This window comes from Symphalangus syndactylus, chromosome 2 (genome assembly GCF_028878055.3).
Source record: "Symphalangus syndactylus isolate Jambi chromosome 2, NHGRI_mSymSyn1-v2.1_pri, whole genome shotgun sequence".
Classification (NCBI taxonomy): domain Eukaryota; kingdom Metazoa; phylum Chordata; class Mammalia; order Primates; family Hylobatidae; genus Symphalangus; species Symphalangus syndactylus.
In genome coordinates, this window is record NC_072424.2 from 33,594,300 (window position 1) to 33,613,534 (window position 19,235).

A 19,235-nucleotide genomic window follows, 5' to 3' on the forward strand; every position below is an offset into this window, starting at 1 on the left:
TGAACCCAAGAATTGCTTGAATCCAGGAGATGGAGGTTGCAGTGAGCCGAGATTGCATCACTTTACTCCAGCATGGGTAACAGAGCAAGACTCAGTTTCGAAAAATTAAAAAAGAAAAGAAAAAGCATGCTTGGGGTGACATAGGCCACCAGAGCCATAGTTTTGCTAAAGGTTGTTCATTCGAACGAATGTTCTTTAAGCAACACTGACATGAATGGAGATCCTTGCTGCCCTTCTCTCACTGAATACAAGTTCATAGCTAACATTAAACCAGTTTTGTCATTCAGAAATCTGCTCAAATAGATCAGTGGTAACATTCAAGTATCACAGGGTATCTCTGATTATGGGCCACACCCATTAGGTGGTTGCTCCACCTCCTGGTGTTTCTATGGTGATGGAGATAGCACACCTCCACTGTACTAATGAGACACCTGTAAGAGCAGTGGCCACTTGCTGTAGGTGAGCAGAGCTAGAGAGATTTCTCTTAAATTATATATAAATCGTTTTTGTAAGAATGGAAAAGGACCTAATAAAAATGCAATATTTTTCTGTAAGTGAAAAGTGCCCTTTAGTCCCACTCCTATTCCTCAGAGGAAAAGCTTCAAAGCCATGGTCATCCCTAGTTAATCCCCGGCAGCTTTATCTCCACCAGGTGAGGAGACAGGAAGCCTGTTTCTGCCAATAGCTACTGAGAAAGTTATCATTGCCTACTAATCCTGGAGGATCTCAAACACAATTACATTTTTAATCTGAGGGTTTTAAATAAGAATATAAATGAAAGGCACAGTTTCTTTGGATCCAGCATTCCAGAAGTCAAGTTTACATTTCCTTTTGAATTTTCAGGCCCTCCACAATCCAGATACACTCCAGCACCTGCCCCAGTTACAGTCCAATTGGCAAAGCCTGCGTGGGACAAGCACCTCCTCTATACTGGGTCCTGTGTTGCCAGCTACCACGCCTAACACTGCATCAGCTGCTTAACCAGTCTGTCAATCTGTCAGCTACTATTGAACTTGTCGGGTAGGAGGTGATCAACAAAAATCCTTAGCTGCATGCCCACTCCCCAACTATTAATACTATAACAGGAACCCTTCATTATGTGTGCTAGTGTTTCAGAAAGCGCTTTTTACATCAAAATTACGGGCAATTCTAGACCACTGTGGCCCATAAGTGTCTGAAAACAATGGAGTCTGAAATTCCATTGAGTTCATCTCTGATCTCCAAACCCAGCTGTATTTGTTAAAGTTTCATTTTGCCAAGAATATAAACGGTATTAGAGAGCTTTGCAATCCTACCTCTCACGCAGAAAAAAAAAATAGCTATTTTCAGCTCTCCATCTCCTACGGAAGGCCCCCTGTGCCAGGATGTATGCATCTGTGAATACATGAGCATGTGCCCATTTTTTTAAAAACTGCAGTCTCTTGTCAAAATGAGGAATGTTTAAACATTCAGCTCTGTACAGCAATGAGAACAGCAGCTATATTTCTAGGATTGCACTGTCTTCAAAACCTATCTCAAAATCTTTCCAAAAGTCTCAGTTTTAATAAGATTATTGAGCCCTCCAGCTAATCTAAACACATCACAATGTAAGCTGTTTCAGTAATCAGTGAGGAAATAGCCTGATGGAAACAAAAGAGAATCCTACCGCTTAAATAACTGACAAAGACACACAGCCCTCAAAAGAAGTTATAGAGCTTTGGTTCTAAGATGGAGGGAGGGGAGTAGCTTTTCTTTTGTCATTTCCAATTTGGTCAACCATAACCTATTACTTCCACTGCTTTTTTAAACTTCAAAAATTCTTATAAAATATCTTCAAAGATACCCAAGAATGAATCTCTTGTATTTATTCAGTCCTTTTAAATTAAGATGCAAGATGGCAGGAGAATCTACAGGACAGAGAAGGAGCTGGCATGGGAGGTAGAAGGAGTGGGGAAGCTCATAAGATGGTCAGAATAGAAGGAATTGATCAAATGCCCAAATTAAGCTGATCAGAAAGCAGAAAGGATTTTAGTAGACTGGGGTGCATCAGGATTGCAGAGGTATGACCCTCCAGCAAGGTCAAATGGAAGGTACATTTGCCCCCCACCCCTTTGCAGCTTTGGAGGACTCAGAAGATCTTCCCCACACCCAGGCCTTGGCCAGTATCAGGTAGACATGTTTCCCAGTTAACTCACAACCCAACACCCACATATCAATAGCAGAGTGTGATGTGCATCTCTCGATTTCTAGATGCAATTTTGTTTTATCCAGAAGGTATTTCCTTAATTCTCCAGCAGTGCCTTTACTGAGTGAGATCTACTGGCAAGTCTCCTGTAGCTTTGGGGTAGCATTTGGGAAAGTAAAGCAATTGGATACTGTCCCTTTAAAATATCATTCCATTAGGTCTTTTGTAATACATACAACATAACGAGATAGCCTTACCAACTCTAAAGAAATTGCTAGTGCATTTCATCAAAGGCACAATAATGGAAACATCGATTCACTCCTCACCACAAACATCTCCCTTTGATGCTGCAGTTACCTTAATACTAGCACTTTTCATTTTCTCTAGAAGGAAACAGCTGCCTTCATGCATGCACATCAGAGAAGGCTCTAGTCTGAAACAACACATTTGTATATCAATCTCAACTACACTTGCATTTTCATTTGCTGCTGCACAGCATCACTCTCCTTGACTCTAAACTACTAAATTACCCCCAAAATAAAGAAAAACTCTTCTGCAACCTGGATGACTGGGGCTAGGTGTTTTATGCCATCTCTGCAAGTGTTGCCAGGGGCATCATCTGCTTTCACACATCATTTATTTAAAAGAAGAATGGCCAAGCACTGGTTAGAAACTTTATGGGCCTGAAGAACATTCAGCCACTTTACGCAAAAGATGTCAACAAGAAAGAGTACCTAAGGAATAATATATCTAGAAATGTGCAGTGTGATTAGAAAAATCCATCAACACCCACTGCCACATTTTCAAATATTTTTAATAAGTGAAAGAGCAGCCACCAGGTCTGAAAGTATTTTGAATGCATTATATCCATAAGGGTACTTCATGAGCAACGCCCCAGATGTTCTCAGTGCTGTGGAGATGGAGGAAAAGGATACTCTTAGATACACAGGAGACATACTGCATTTGGTTTATCAACTTCTTGGTATGAGAAGTCTGTTGCCTCTAACCTAGCTTGCCTCTGTACAAATAAAAATAAGCTTTAAGAGGTCTGAGCTTCTTATAAATAAATTACCATCCAACCATTTAATGACATCTGAATAATTTACTTTTTTCAATACTGTTTCAAAATTTCTGGCTATACTAAGCCTCTAAAGTCACAGACTATCTGACATTTGGCTAAGTCTTTCATACAATATCCACTTGATGCCATGAAAGAAATGTATTTGCAGTGGCTTTTCCTGGGCAAATGTCATGTGGGTGTCCTTAGGGGATTGCATTAAGCACCTGGCACCCACCATGAGGCTTGGTTAACGAGACATAGAAAGGTTATGTTGAGATTATTGTTTAAAGGTGCTGACATCACATGAACGCATGCACACACACACACACAAATTCACAATCATATATTCAAATATACACTGAGGAGCAACTGTTTCAGTATTTAAGAGAGCAGAGTGAAGAAGCTATTTCAACCAAGGTTGTTCTGTGGATATCTCTATGTAAGACAATGCTCAGAATTATCTGTTTCCTTTCACTGATTGATTCCACAACATTATTACATAATAGTTTGGCATCAAGCACTGTAGTAAGATTCTGGAGATGTCAGGAAATACAAAGAGGAAATCATCTAAAATCTCTTTTCTTAAGTATAAGTTGATCAAATATAGAGAGTTACAGAATTTAAGCATTCATCCACTAATTCATTCATCTAACGGATAGACACTGAGGACTGATTACAAGATAGAGCTTGTAATCTAGTGAGGAATGCAGATGACCCCAAAAATCAACACAAAATCTCATCTGTGACAAGTGTTCTGAATGAGGGAGTACATAGTGCTATGTAAAAGAACATCAAAAGGGATTTGATTTTGTCAGGGAGTTTAGGGAAGGTGTCCTGAGGAAGTGATGCTGAATCTGAGATCTGACGATGATGAGGCTTACATTAAAGAAGAGAATTCCAGGCACAGGGAAGGGAGCAAGGGGGACAGGTAGGGCAAGCAACTGAAAGATTCAAGCGGAAGTGATAACAGTGAGCCAGGAGAGCGAAGGAGGGACCAGACCAGGCAGGGGCTGGTAATATCTATTGGGGACTGTGGTCTTTAGTTTGTGAACAAAGAGGAAATGTGAGAGGGGTTTAAGCGAAGGCATACAATCATTATATTTGGGAAATATTTTTTCAGGTTGTAGTATTAACATACTGGAAGAGACTCTAGCAATTGTTCAGATGACAAACGAAACTTATATTTGAGTGGTGGTGGTAACAGAAAGAAGAGGATGGAATCAAAAGATATTTGAAAGTGGTAACAGAAAGAAGTGGATGGAATAAAAAGGTATTAGATCCCATGATTGATCACAGATGGTGGGTTTAGAACAAGGAAATATTAAAGATACTCCCTAGGTTTCTAATTTTGCAATTAAATGGCTAGAGATAGGGAATACTGGAAGAGAGCCAGCTATGCTGGGGAGAGATCTCCAGTTCATTTCTAGAATACATTGAGTTGAGAGGTTTTGAGGCATACAAGAGACAGACAATGCTATGTATGCAGTTGAATATACGTATTTGGAGCTCAAGAAGGAGGTCTTATTGGGGTCACTAGATCTTTAATGTATTTTTAGAAAATAACAAAATGGACTTCGTTTGAAGCTTCCCTTCTATAACTCAACCAAGAGCAATGGTATATTCCAACATCACCAAATCAAGGTGGCATAGTGTGATGGAATATGCCTAGACATGGAATCTATCTGATAACATGCACTTAAGCCCTGGCTCCTCAGCTTCTAGCTTGGAGGGTTTAAATAAGCACCTTAGCCTTTCTGTACCTTTGTTTACTATGTCACTATAAAATATTATGTATGTCCTACTTCTTTCACAGGGTTGTTTTGAATAAGGCCAAATGAGTAAAATGATAAAGAAAGTCATTTTAAAAATGTGAAATACAGTGACTCACGCCTGTAATCCCAGCACTTTGGGAGGCCGAGGCAGGTGGATCACGAGGTCAAGAGATCGAGACCATCCTGGCCAACTTGGTGAAACCTCGTCTCTACTAAAAATACAAAAATTAGCTGGGTGTGGTGGTGGGCACCTGCAATCTGAGCCACTCAGGAGGCTGATGCAAGAGAATCGCTTGAACCCAGGAGGCGGAGGTTGCAGTGAGCCGAGATCACGCCACTGCACTCCAGCCTGGTGACAGAATGAGACTCTGTCTCAAAAAAAAAAAAAAAAAAAAAAAAAAAAAAAAAGGAAAGGAAATAATAGCATTGTCAATAAGTGAAATATACCGGTCTACATATTTTGATACTTAAGAGCAGAAAGGAAAGTTAGTTGCTGCAGACAAAATCAATGATGAAACGATTTGGGTTGGAATGATGAAATGTCACTGAATTCCCTCCAAAATTTGGATTAAGCAAGCAAGTGATTTCCACATGGTGGTACCTGGATGACAAGATGTGAATGAAAATAGTATTTATTCACCTTTTGATCCAAACTGTAGGCCAGCACCCAGTCCTCTTGCTTGGGATGAAAGAGCAGGCTCTGGATATAGAAGGTGAGCCGATACTTCTGATAGGTCGCCCCTTCGTCTGAGCTGATCAATATGCTGCTCTCCATCTCAGGATCACTGAGAAGCATAATCTAAAGGACAGAGGGACAAATACAGACAGAGTTAGTAGGAAAGAATAAATATAATAACTTTAATCATAAATAAGTCATCTGTATTTGCACACCATAGCATACAAACGGGCGTCTGGGCCTCTGTATAAAATACTTGTATTATCTTTTCTCCTGATTTAGTCTCTCGTTGTTGAATTGAGGTGAAAATAGGGGGCAAGGCTAGGTCTGCATATAGAAGGAGGTTTCATTTTTTATGTCCATCTTTTAAGTGCTGGGAACATTTTTTGTGGTCTTCTGTCTCCTGACGTTGGGACAGTCATCTCTCTCTCTCTCTGTCTCTCTCTTTCTCTCTCTCTCCCCCATCCCATTCTCCATGTCATTGCTAATCACAGCATTTTTCCTATATTGTTCTTTAGTCATGAGAAGCTCCCCCCACTGCCATGCTGCCATGATCCCATTGTTTGTTTTGTTCTTTCTGAATTGTTTTATGCATTTAATTAAGTGCTTTTATGATTCATTTGTTAGAGATATTTTCCAAAGCATATAGCCCCAAAGGTCCTTGGGCAAATATTGCTCCAACAGAAGGTTTATCTTCTTGCAGTCAAGTGGACAGAAATATTGTAATGAAAAGTCTTTGGCATCAGAGAGACCAGGTTCAAATCTTAACAGTTCTCTGTTAATATTGTATCACCTTGAGAAAGTTACCTAACCTCAGTTTCCTCAATAACAACCTGACTCTGATAATATCCAAACTGGCTTTGAGTATATGGCATAATGTATATTCTTTTTTGGTTGTTTTTTAGTAGAGATGGGGTTTTGCCATGTTGGTCAGGCTGGTCTCGAACTCCTGGCCTCAAGTGATCTGCCTGCCTCTGCTTCCCAACATAATGTATATTCTTAACAGTGATAGCTATGATTACTAGTAAACTGCCCCTCCAGCCAGTGCAATCTGGCTTCTACCTGTAGTACCACCATTACACTGATCTCACAAAAGATATGACTAACTTTTTAGTATTTAAACCAATAAACGCTTAGACAGACTTTTCCATTATGTAAACTCATACCAGCCTTTGATACCACAACAATTCCATCTTTTTTGAAGCATTCCCTTCCAGGGGCTTCCCTAACACCATGTTCATCTATTTGTCCTTTTCATTTCATTTGGATACCCAATTTTCTCTTATTATCCTTTAACTGTGACCACTCCTTAACCCTCCATTCTGACTTTCTTCTTTTTCACTCAATATACTATTACTCAGTGACACTTTCCATTCCTGATTCTTTTCCTTTTCCTTTTGAAAATCATCATCTCCTGGGGAAAACTCCTAAATCTCTGAGTCTCAGTCACAGATTTGGAAGCTCAGCTGCCTGGAAGATGTTTCTATTTAGATGCCCCACAAGCACCTTGAGCTCCAGATGCCCCACAGTGGCATGTGATTCCAGCCCTACTGCTTCTGCAGTATACCCTAGCTCCATGAGTGTTTCCACCAACTATCCATGTTTAGCAAAAAGCCCAAGATGCATCCTTGACTCTGCTTTCTCACCTTCTGAAAGAATAAGTCTGTGAGGCCAGTGTATTTTACTTTTCAATTAACTTTTAACACCAAATCCATTATCTCCCTACCTATTGTGATGGTCTTAGTCCAAAACATGTGAATCTCTCTCCTAGATTACTGTAAGACAACTCTAGCCAGTCTTACCATGTTAGCCTTGTCCCTTCCAATCCATGTTTCACACTGTGGCCAGAACAATCAACCTGTAATACAAATCTGATTCTGACATTCTCTCACTTAAAACCATTCAATGGCTTATTGGATCTTCCCATATTCCAAAATCCTTAAAACACCCTAGCAAAATCTGCACCCCTGTTTATGTCTTTGGCTTCATCAGCAGCACAACACTTTTGGAATTTATTATCCAGCTCAACTCAACTTCTCTGAGTTCCTAAATAAGCAAGTGAATTTATTTCCTCTTAGAGTTTTTCCTATCTTTGCATATGTTGTCACCAATTTTCTATCATGTAGTCTAAACCATAAGGCCCAGAGTATAAAATATAGCCCCCCAAATTTCCATACCTTATAAAATGAAAGTGTTAACTAGCAGGATTTTTAAAATGTTACCCAGAGCATATATTAGTATTATAAAATAAGATTTAAAACAAATTTAGGTCTTTTAAGTGCTAAGATTCATAGTCCTTTCCCTCTTTTATTCCTTTACAGCTTCTAAGACAAGCTTACTTTCTTTTCTCAAATATTTGCTTTGGCTTCATTGAAATAAGTCATCACTAGTTATCAGCAAATTTTTAAGAAATGGAGCAGTATAATAACTTTTTTTCACTCATGTGTCAATAATGCAGGGAAATACTCTTAGAGTAATCATAGACCAAATAACTTCCTCTTCCCATGGCACTATGAAGGGGTAGGGGTAACGGGTCAAAGCACTCAAACTGCCCTTGAGAAAACCTCTGAGGAAGCATCTGTGGTGCTCGCAGAGTTTGAGAGGACGAATATAATGTGTAAGGAGGATTTTTGGCTTATGCCTGTAATCCCAGCTCTTTGGGAGGCCGAGGCAGGTGAATCACTTGAGGTCAGGAGTTCAAGACCAGCTTGGCCAACATTGTGAAACCCCGTCTCTACTAAAAATGCAAAAATTAGCTGTGTGTGGTGGTACACACCTGTAATCCCCACTACTCAGGAGGCTGAGGCACGAGAATCACTTGAACCCTAGAGGTGGAGGTTGCAGTGAGCCAAGATCATGCCACTGCACTCCAGCCTGGGTGGCAGATTGAGATGCTGTCTCAGAAAGAAAAAAAAAAAAAAAAAAAAAGCTTTCATAACCAGCCTCACTTGCTCCATATCATGTACCAATGGTCTACATATCTACATAACAGGCAATGAAATTATTTTTCCCCTGGTGCAGAAAAATTAAACTGCTTATTTTATGTAGGTATAAAAAAGCTTCATGCCTATGATTTTAATTAGAAGATAAGGCCAACATCATAAATGAACTTTATTTTATATACCGTGAGTTACAATATACTAAATGAGGGTTACCAGTGAATATCTTGTGCAATGTATTTTCTTCCCCTAGCTCTGTTTCTTTCTGTGCACACATGCACACAGAGACACACACAAGCCCACTTGCATACCCAAATGCGCATTAATCCACACGCAACACATAGGTGTGAGCACACATACACTAACATATACACAGATGCTGCATTTATGTGCACACACACATACAGAAATTTATATAATAAAGCATATTGACATTGAGTGGCAGTTTTATGGAGCTTTTGTTGGTGATAGTACATTTTTATTACTACCTTTCTCTGACATTCTCATCAGAAATTATTTGATATACTTTGATATCACTGGTAGTGTCTCTATTCAATTCAACTTTTTGAGAAGAATGAAAGGAAGGGAAATAGACACCGACATATTCTGGATTTCTAACCTATGCTGGGCATTTTACCTGGTTTTTTATTAAAATCTCATACAAATCATATGAAGTAGGTATCATGAGTTATATTTTACAGGTAAGGAAACTGAGGCTCAGGAGAAAAGCAACTTGCCTATTACTCCTCTAATTGCCTCAAAACCCACACCTTCCATGCTCTGTACACACACACACACAATCCTTCTTGAAAGCATCTCTGAGAAACCCGCCAAAAATGCAGCTTCACTCATCTCAATCTCTGACCACAGGAGCATCAAGCATTAAAAGAGTAGGAATCTAAGAGGAAGATATAAGTTAGTTGTAGGTGCTCAAAAATAAAAAAGGAGGAGGCCATATTATTTATATAAATATAATCAGAGAGCAAATATTTTGTCAGAAGTTAAGCCTCAAGGTAAAATATGTGGATTGTACATTCACGTACTAAATCTATAAAGAAAATCATCCCATGTCCACTCAAATTTTTCTTGTTACACATGGATTTCAAATCCCAAGGCCTGTGAGGGCAAAGCAGGTAAAGTGAGCAAGTGAAGCAGACAAGGCAAGACAAGGACTGGTGAGGACTGTGTCAAATCGGAAAGTGCACGTCATTCCCTCAAAATATTTAAAATTGGGTTTTTAAAAAACATTGTGCCCAAATTAAATATATCTGTGGACTGAATTTATGGATGAGACATGTGACTCTTGCTAAAGCTGTGATAGCATGTTTCTACAAAAACAGAGACATTCACAAGCTTACCTTTCAATGTATAATTACAGGTATCTAGTGTATAATTTATGGCAACGGCTGTTTAGATATCATGAGTTCTGCATTTATGTGATTTTGCCAGTACGAACAGGACAGAGATCCCACTAGAGATTTTAATTTTGTTTTGTTCATCATTCTGCTTTGATTCGTTATAAAGCAGAGGTTTGTCCTGACATGAGAGCTGCAGTGGGTATACGTGTGCTAGAAGGGAAGGAGGGGTTTTTCAAATATGGTTTCGCAGATTGTTAAGGTTATAGGCTCTCAATGCAGATGACTTTAGATCAGGCTCCTCAGACTGATACTTCATGTGTAAACAGAAAGTTACTCAAGGCCGGGCACGGTGGCTCATGCCTGTAATCCCAGCACTTTGGGAGGCCCAGGTGGGTAGATCACCTGAGGTCAGGGGTTCGAGACCAGCCTGACCAATATGATGAAACCCTGTCTCTACTAAAAATACAAAAATTAGCCGGGTGTGGTGGCACATGCCTGTAATCCTAGCTATTGGGGAAGCTGAGACAGGAGAATTGCTTGAACCTGGGAGGTAGAGGTTGCAGTGAGCCAAGATTGCGCCACTGCACTCCAGCTTGGGCAACAAGAGTGAAACTCCGTCTCAATTATCCCAAGTCTGTTATCTCATCTAGAGAAAAAAGGAGATAGTAATTATACCTACCTCTTAGTACTATTGAAAGGATTAAATGAGATAATGACTAAAGGGGCTTAGCACACTACCAGGCACATTAAGTACTAAATAATTGTTAACCTTTATCTTTAAATTACCCAGGATAAGGCCAGGTATGGTGGCTCACACCTGTAATCCCAGCACTTTGGGAGCCTGAGGTGGGCAGATTGTTTGAGTTCAGGAGTTCAGAACCAGCCTAGACAACTTGGTGAAACCTCAACTCTATAAAAAAAAAAAAATTAGTCTGGTGTGGTGGCGTGCACTTATGGCCCCAGCTACTCAGGAGGCTGAGGTGGGAGGATGGCTTGAGCCCGGGCAGTTGAGATCATACCACTACACTCCAGCCTGGGCAACAGAGCCAGACCCCATACCCCCCACCAAAAAAAAAAAATTACCTAGGATAAGAGCACAACTGAAGTCAGAAGTGATGCCAAGCAGATTGGAGACAAATAGAGGTGATTTGGGGATTATTTGCCTCCCTCTTGACTCCCATCATTCCTGAACTTTGTGGAGAAAATTGCAAGAGGTGGGCATAAAGGGGACAGGGGAGTTGCTGTTCAATGGTTATAAAATTTCAGTTACACAAGATGAAATAATTCTAGAGATATGCTGTACAATGTGCATATAGTCAACACTCTATTATACATGTAGAAGTGGGTTAAGAGGGTAAATCTCATGTTGTCTGTATGTGTGTGTTTGCCATAATTTAAAAGACAGAAAAGTGTCAGGGGGAAAAACATCATATTTCAGTGTTTTATATTTTACATTCACTTTACATGCATTTTGCATTTCTGGTAATATTTTAAGAAAACACACCCTATTAACAATCATGAATACTGCCAAAGTAAACACCAATTGGTAGATAATTGTCAATTTGCTAAACACAATTGCTGCTTTGAATGAACACTCTCATCTCTTCATTGGATGACTATACCCCATGAGGAAACTAAACATGCTACTGCCTTAGGGTGAGAACTGCATACAATCAAGTTCCTATGATTTAGCCATTCACTGTAAATGAATTGTCTGTGTCCAAGATTAGAGATGGACAAGCTTTAGAGATTACCAACATACAACTGGTGCAATAGCTTTTGAAAAAAAAAAAAAACTTTTAATGCTTTCTGAAGGAAATTCCTGAGAATGTTGAATAATAGTGGTCCTAATTTTAATGGTATATTGCAAATCGCAAAGGACACTCAGGGAAGTCAGGAGTCAGGCAGGGGCTATGCTTACTCAGCTTATATTCTCAAAAGCCTGTCAGCTTATCTATGTCTAAACCAGTCAACATTAGTATTGGAGATGTCAAAATCCTCCCCAGAAATCTTTCCTCAATACACCCTTTCCTGCTGCTGAGTGAGTCTTACAATATCATTGATGAATATGTCACTTTATTCAGTTGCCTATTCTATTTCCTTTGTGCAATCTATTAAAATCAAGTGAAAGCTAAACGTTTCTCAGTCTCTCACTCTGCCAGAGACCCAGAAAGTCAAGGAAAACATTCTAGTTCAATGCTTTGGGCATGTTCTCAGAATAGGAGCAAATAGACTTTTCTCTAAATATAAAAAAAGAAAGGCTATAATTTACCATATAATTGAGTCCTAATGGTAGACTTTTAGAGGAGTTAGTGTTCAATAAGAAATAACAATAATATCAATATGAGCTCTTACAGTATAAAACAATGACAGCATAGCTATCCCCTAAACCCACTGATGTAATTGATAAGTTGTTGAATATTGACTTCCATACAAACAGAGCCTACTGTAGATATGGCTTTTACTCACAATATACCAGCATTCATTCTTTGAACAATGGTTCTCAACTGAGGGGAAAGAAGGGGTCATGCCAAGGGGACATTCTGCAATGCATGGAGATATGTTAATTATCACAGCTGGGGGCAGGGGAGAGAGTTCCGGTATCTAGTGGGCAGAGGCGAGGGATGCTGTAAAACATGTGACAAAGCACAGGACAGCGACTCACAACAAAGAATTATCCAACACAAAATGTCAATGATGCTGCGGTTGGGATTATTACATGTAAAATATGTAAACTACATATAAATGTCACGGAACACCAATATGCATGTATGCTTATACACATCCTGTCTCACCTATAGCCACAATACATGCCATTCTCTTTGCCAAGATTAGACTCCCCATCTTTCCACCCTGATCCATTATATTAAGCTTATTTACGCTTGTTCCTCAGGATTTAACATAAGCATACCAACAAAACTGCAGTCATTGAGGCTATTCAAGAAAAAAAATTAAAGTACAAAAATAACAAGAAAACAATCCTATTAAAAAAATGGGCAAAGGACTTGAATAGACATTTCTCCAAAGCTATACAAATGAACAGTGAGCAAATAAAAAGGTGTTCAAAATCACTAATCATTAAAGAAATGCAAATCAAAACCACAATGAGATACAACCTCACACTCATGGCTACTGTTTAAAAATAAAAAATAGGCCGGGCGTGGTGGCTCACGCTTGTAATCCCAGCACTTTGGGAGGCCGAGGCGGGTGGATCACGAGGTCAGGAGATCGAGACCATGGTGAAACCCCGTCTCTACTAAAAATACAAAAAAAAATTGGCCGGGCGTGGTGGCAGGTGCCTGTAGTCCCAGCTACTCGGAGAGGCTGAGGTAGGAGAATGGCGTGAACCAGGGAGGCGGAGCTTGCAGTGAGCCGAGATTGCGCCACTGCACTCCAGCATGGGCGACAGAGCGAGACTCCGTCTCAAAAAAAAAAAAAAAAAAAAAAAAACAACAACAACAAAAAAACCAAAATAAAATAAAATAAAATAAAAAATCAGAAAATAACAAGTGTTGGCAGGGATGTGAAAAGTTGGAACCCTTGCGAACTGTTGGTGGGAACAAAAAATGGTGCAGCCACTACAGAAAACAGTATGGTGGTTCATCAAATAATTAAAAATAGAATTATCATATGATCCAGCTATTCCACGTCTGGGTAATACCCAAAAGTGAAAGTGTCCAGCTGTGTCAATTGCAATTGATGGTCAAGAAAGATGAGTACCAAGAACTGACCATTGAATGTAGCATTGTGGAGGGTATTGGTGACCATGGCCAAGACAGTGGAGTGAAGTAGGCAGACAGTCAGTGTTGATGCAAGTATAAATTGGTGTGACTACTCTAAAATGCAATGTGGCAACATGAAACAAGCCTCTTGCAATTGAAAGCAAGGTCTCAAAGAGAGATATGTTCACCCAGTGCTCATAGCAGCATTATTTACAATAGCCAAAAGGTGAAAGCAACCCAAGTGTCTATCAATGAATGAGTGGATAAACAAAATATGGTATATACTACAATGGAATATTATTCACCCTTAGGAAGGAAGGAAATTCTGACACATGCTACATGGATGAACCCTGAAGACATTAGGCAAAGTGAAATATGCCAGTCATAAAGAAAAAAATACTATATGATTGCACTTACATGGGGTACTTAAGGTAGTCAAAATCATAATGACAAAAAGTAGAATGGTAGATACTAAGGCGAGGGGGAGAGAGAAATTGGTAGTTATTGTTTAGTTGGTATAGAGTTTTAGTTTTGCAAGATGAAAAGAAATTGGCAGATTGGTTGTAAAACAATGCATACTTAACACTACTAAACTGTACACTTAAAAATGGGGAAGATGGCAAATTGCATATTATTTGTATATCCCTACAATTTTTTAAAGTAAAAAATAAATATAAAAATAAGACACAAGACTAGAGATAAAGTAACAGGCTAATGAACACTTTAATCAAACAAACACATACACACCATTTATTCATCCAACCTATTGACTGAGGCTTTACTCCATGCCAGGATCTATTCTAAGGACCTAGATCAGAGCAGTAATCAAACCAGAATGAAAATACTTTCCCTCATAGAGCTTACATTCTGTTGAAGGAAGAATAAACAACAGACAGACAAATAAGTAAAACATGTGGCATATCAGAGGGTGATAAGGCCTTTGGAGTGAAAGAAAGCAGAAAAGGTAAGGGGAGGTGCTGAAAGAGAGGCTGTGTAATTTTAAATCATGTGGTCAGGAAAGGCCTCATTGGGAAGGTAGCATTTGCAAAAGGATGTAGGAGCCCAGTAGGCTGGAACAGAATGAACAAGGTAGAGTGTTGGAAATAAGGTCAGCAAGGAAACGCAGACCCAGGCGTTGATATAAGGACTGCGGCTTTATCGCAAGTGACGTAGAAAGTATATGATACACATACAATGAGCAGGGCTGTGATAGGCTAGGGCTTGTTTTTTAATCCTCTCACTCTGGCTACCATGTCAAATAGAGCATTGGAGTATGTGGTGAAAAAATCAAAGAGACCAGGGAGAGGTTCTGTAATGACCAGAAGGGACAGATGAATGGCCTGCACCAAGCTGGAGCACTGAGGTGCTGAGAGGTGGTCAGTTTCTGGGTGTATTTTTGGAAGAAAGGTTAAAAAGGTCTGCTTACAGATTAGATGTAGAGTGTCAGAGAAAGTGAGGTGACCCCTTAAAAGATTTTTAAACTGTACATTTGTCTCAATGTTTCTAATAATTACTAATTGGAACTAACTCAAATTATCTGATAGATTTGGGGCCTGAACAACTGGGAAAGTGGAATTCGCATTTATGAGATAGAAAAACAGGTTCAGGGCTTTAAAAATAAAGAACTTGGTTTTGAAATGCTTAATACACATCCAAACAGAGATGTTAAGTAGAAGAGGGATGTACAAGGTTTATACTTGGGGAGAAGGCTGGACTGCAGATAAGAATCTAGGAGACATCAGAGTCTGAATAACACTTAAAGACATGAATCCGGAGATAACCATGACAGCAAATACAGATAAAAGAGAGTCTGGAGAACTGAGTTCTATAGTATGTTTAGGGTCAAAAAGATAGGGACAGACCAGGAAAGGAGCCTGAGAGGGAGAAGGAAAACTCAGAGAGTGAGATACTCTTAAAATCAAGCAAAGAAAGTATATTAGGGAAGAGTGTCCAGCTCTGTCAAATGCAATTGATGGTCAGTTATAAAGAGTACCGAGAATTGGCTACTGAATGTAGCAAGAGGGAGGGTATTGGTGAACATGGCAAAGCCAGTGGAATGAGCTAGTCAGACTGTCAGTGTTGATGCAAGCATAAATTGCCATGACCACTCTGAAAACCAATGTGGCAATATGGAACAAGACTCTCATAAATATTCATAACTTTAACCCTGTAAATTCTCTTCTAGGAAACTATCTAAGGAAACCATCAGAAACCCAATAAAAGGTTTATGCACCTGTAGGTTCAATGCAATGTTTTTATAATAATACAAAATTAGAAATAACGACTATATTTGATAGGACAATGACTAAAGTGAGCTAAAGCCATTCAACGGAATATTATACAGCCATTAAAATGAATTCAAATACTTTTATGACACATGAAAAACAACCATATATTTAAACAGTGCATAAAATGTAGGCTGGACACACATGAAGCATCATCTCAATTTTGTTAAACATTGCTTATATTTCTTGTCTGTACTTATCCATAGTAGATGACTTGAAACAAACATTCACAAGTTAACAGTGGTTATTCCTGAGTGGCAAGATTATGAGTATTTTTTATTTTCTTCTCTATACATTTCTATTTTCCCCAAATTTTCTGCAGTGAGCACACATTTCCTTTAAAATCATAAAACACTATCTATCTACACACACACATATACACATGCATATACCTTCTTGATAAAACATGCTACACATTGCCTGCTCTTGGAAAATTTGAAAAGCTAGTAACTATCCACATGGTGAGCACAACTCGTGGTGCAGGATCCGTGTGTCATGAGGGTGGGGTAGTGAAGAAGACAGTGTGGACAGGAAAAACAGCATCTCCCAATTCAGGGAGTGGTGTTACTGACCTCCCCTCTGGAGTAAGAATCTCCTGCCCCAAACTATCCCACGCACTATACACCGAATGGATTTCCCCCAACCCAGCTCTGATCATGGAATCTCCCCTCCACAAGAAACACCAATACTCTCTACATGTCTTTAAAAACATACCCAGCATCTCAGGCATTTAGTGGGCTCCCATGCTATATTCAGGCTTGACCTCTTCAACATAACCACTTGCTGAAGCCAAGCTGTGCCTCAGAGTTTTTTCAAATCACTGTGCTTACTGCAACATTCCTATCTTTGCCCATGCTACTCCCCTACCTAGAAAGCCCAGCATCCTCCCTGCCTTCCTTCAAGTCCCATTTTAACTCAATCCCTTCCATGAAGCCTCCTGAGTGCTCCAGCTGAATGATCTGTCTTCCAAGAACTCCATCAGCAAATTCATAATCACATTGAACTGCGGTTTTATGTTTAAATATATTTGAAATTTATAAATATATTAATATATTTTAAAATATTGGTTATTTTATGTTTTACTTGTATCTACCTCACTTTGCCACCTTGATATTATGTTCCTTAAAGGCAGGGAGTTTTGGTTAAACAACATTCTCAGGCCTTCTTTGCTGCACTGCGTGAAGCACGTGCTCAATAAATCATGTAATGCATGATTGAGTGAAGGTCACTCAAAGGTTTCCCAGTTTCCTTGACCAAATATTCAGGGCATTGTATTTGGGGCTCATCAGTGCCCTACTAGACAGAGAAGCTAGCTTCATCTCAATAAGGGCAGTCAGCAAAACCTTTGCCTGAGGCACTGTCCCTCTGCCAGCCAAGGCATTACCAGTTGCATATGCCGTAATTGGCATTCAGGTCAGTGTTCCTCTGCTACTTCATATTATTCTTTTGTAGAAGTTGGATATAGACAATTTAACAAATTGGTGGCCACATTATTTTTCAACCAGATATTTATTTCCAATAATTTTAAAAAGCAAATCTAACACCAGGAGAGAAGTATAAAGAAGTTTCATAATTCAGAAAAATGCAGGATACAGAATTGGTCTTGAAGTCATTTTGCTTATTTTTGATGTTTTGATTTGGGGCTTTTCTTTGTTTTTTTTCTCCACATTAGGAGCACTAAAGCAAGATGTAAACCCAGACATGTATTTCTAAGATCAGACGGACTAAGGCGCAGGTTAAATAGGTTAAATGAAGACATGTGAATTGGCACAATGTTGTCACAGGCATAGATACATAACCAGGTGTGTTTGGTTTTCAGAAATATCTAATGAATTAAATCAAGATCATCCAAGGCGTTTGTTGCTTCAAGCCTCCAAGTTGCTACTGTGCACATCTGAGACCACAGTGGGACCCCAGAATTAAGAATCACTGTTCCAAACCCTAAAATCACGAAGGCAATGACTATATGAAAAGATAAAGCAAAAAATGCCCACCAGCATGCCTATTATCTACCACAAAACAAACCTAATTTATAAGCATCTTGTTGAAGCTGCGTAGGAGGAAAAGCCTGAAAAAATTCAAGTGCACAAGAGATGGTAAATGGAAATTAATTGCACAGCATCCATTATGGCTAATTTAAGAATTGCAGATTGTCACTAATACTTATTATTTATTGTATTATCTTATTTCTTCCAGTGAACATAAAAAAGGGGGGGCTTTCATATGTTCACCTGCTAACCCTATTTTTTCCATTGGACCTTAAATTCTTCCTATAGGAAGCCTCAAACTTAGGATATTTTCGGGGATTGCTATGGTTTAGATATTTGTCCCCTCCAAAACTCATGTTGAAACTTAATCCCCTACGTGGCAGTTTTGAGAGGTGAAGCCTTTAAGAGGTGATTGGATCATAAGGGTTTTCTGTCCTTACTAATGTATCAAATCCACTCATGGATTCATGGATTAAATGGTTAATGGATTAATGGATTATTATGGACGTAGAACTGGCACCTTTATAAGAAGAGGAAGAGGGATCTGAGCGTAGCACATTGGCGTGCTCAGTCCCCCTTGCCATGTGATATCCTGTGTCACTTTGAGACTCTGCTTAGGGTCTCCGCCAGCAGGAAGACACTCACCAGATGTACTCCCTTGACCTTGGACTTCCCAGCTTCCAGAACTATGAGAAATAAATCATATTTCTTATAAATAACCCAGTTTCATATATTCTGTTACAAGCAACAGATAATGAACTAAAACAGGAACGTAAACCTAGACATCTGGGGAGGATTATTATATTTAGGAGAAGGAAGATAAGCTTCAAGTTACCGTGAGAAAAACAATCTTGGGAGTAAATATACTTAGAAATATCCTATATCCTGGTCTGGTTGAAAGAGCCTATGCAGCCAAGAGCTTCATCATTATTGGTAACGTCAGGACATCTGGGAACATTGCATTGCTCAGTAAGTATCGTATCACATGAGCATTCCTTAGAACTCAACTGCCCATCTCCAGTGACTGCCTACACATGTGAGGGGCTGGGGTGGGCCCCCAAACATCTAAATGCTAGATGTGATCAACACAGAACAAAGGCAACTTGCTGCTGCAACAACCCTTTGAGACAATGGACCACATAAGAGACCAGGCTGTAATAACCAGTAGTGCCTTAGAGTCCGTTCACCCACGCAGGAACTGTCCTGAGGAAAGAACAAGGGGGACTGATCCCATTCTCCCAGAGGAGAGACATTTAGCTCCCAGAAAAAAA

General features: G+C 39.4%; 1 protein-coding gene across 1 annotated transcript in view; it reads right to left on the reverse strand.

The window, feature by feature from the left end:
* The window catches only part of SORCS3 (sortilin related VPS10 domain containing receptor 3), a 639,289-nt gene that overhangs the window by 288,835 nt on the left and 331,219 nt on the right, over positions 1 to 19,235 (reverse strand). The window contains exon 4 of the mRNA XM_055249892.2: positions 5,637 to 5,795. Within this exon, the coding sequence (XP_055105867.2) occupies positions 5,637 to 5,795 (159 nt within the window). The remainder of the gene's footprint in view (positions 1 to 5,636; positions 5,796 to 19,235) is intronic.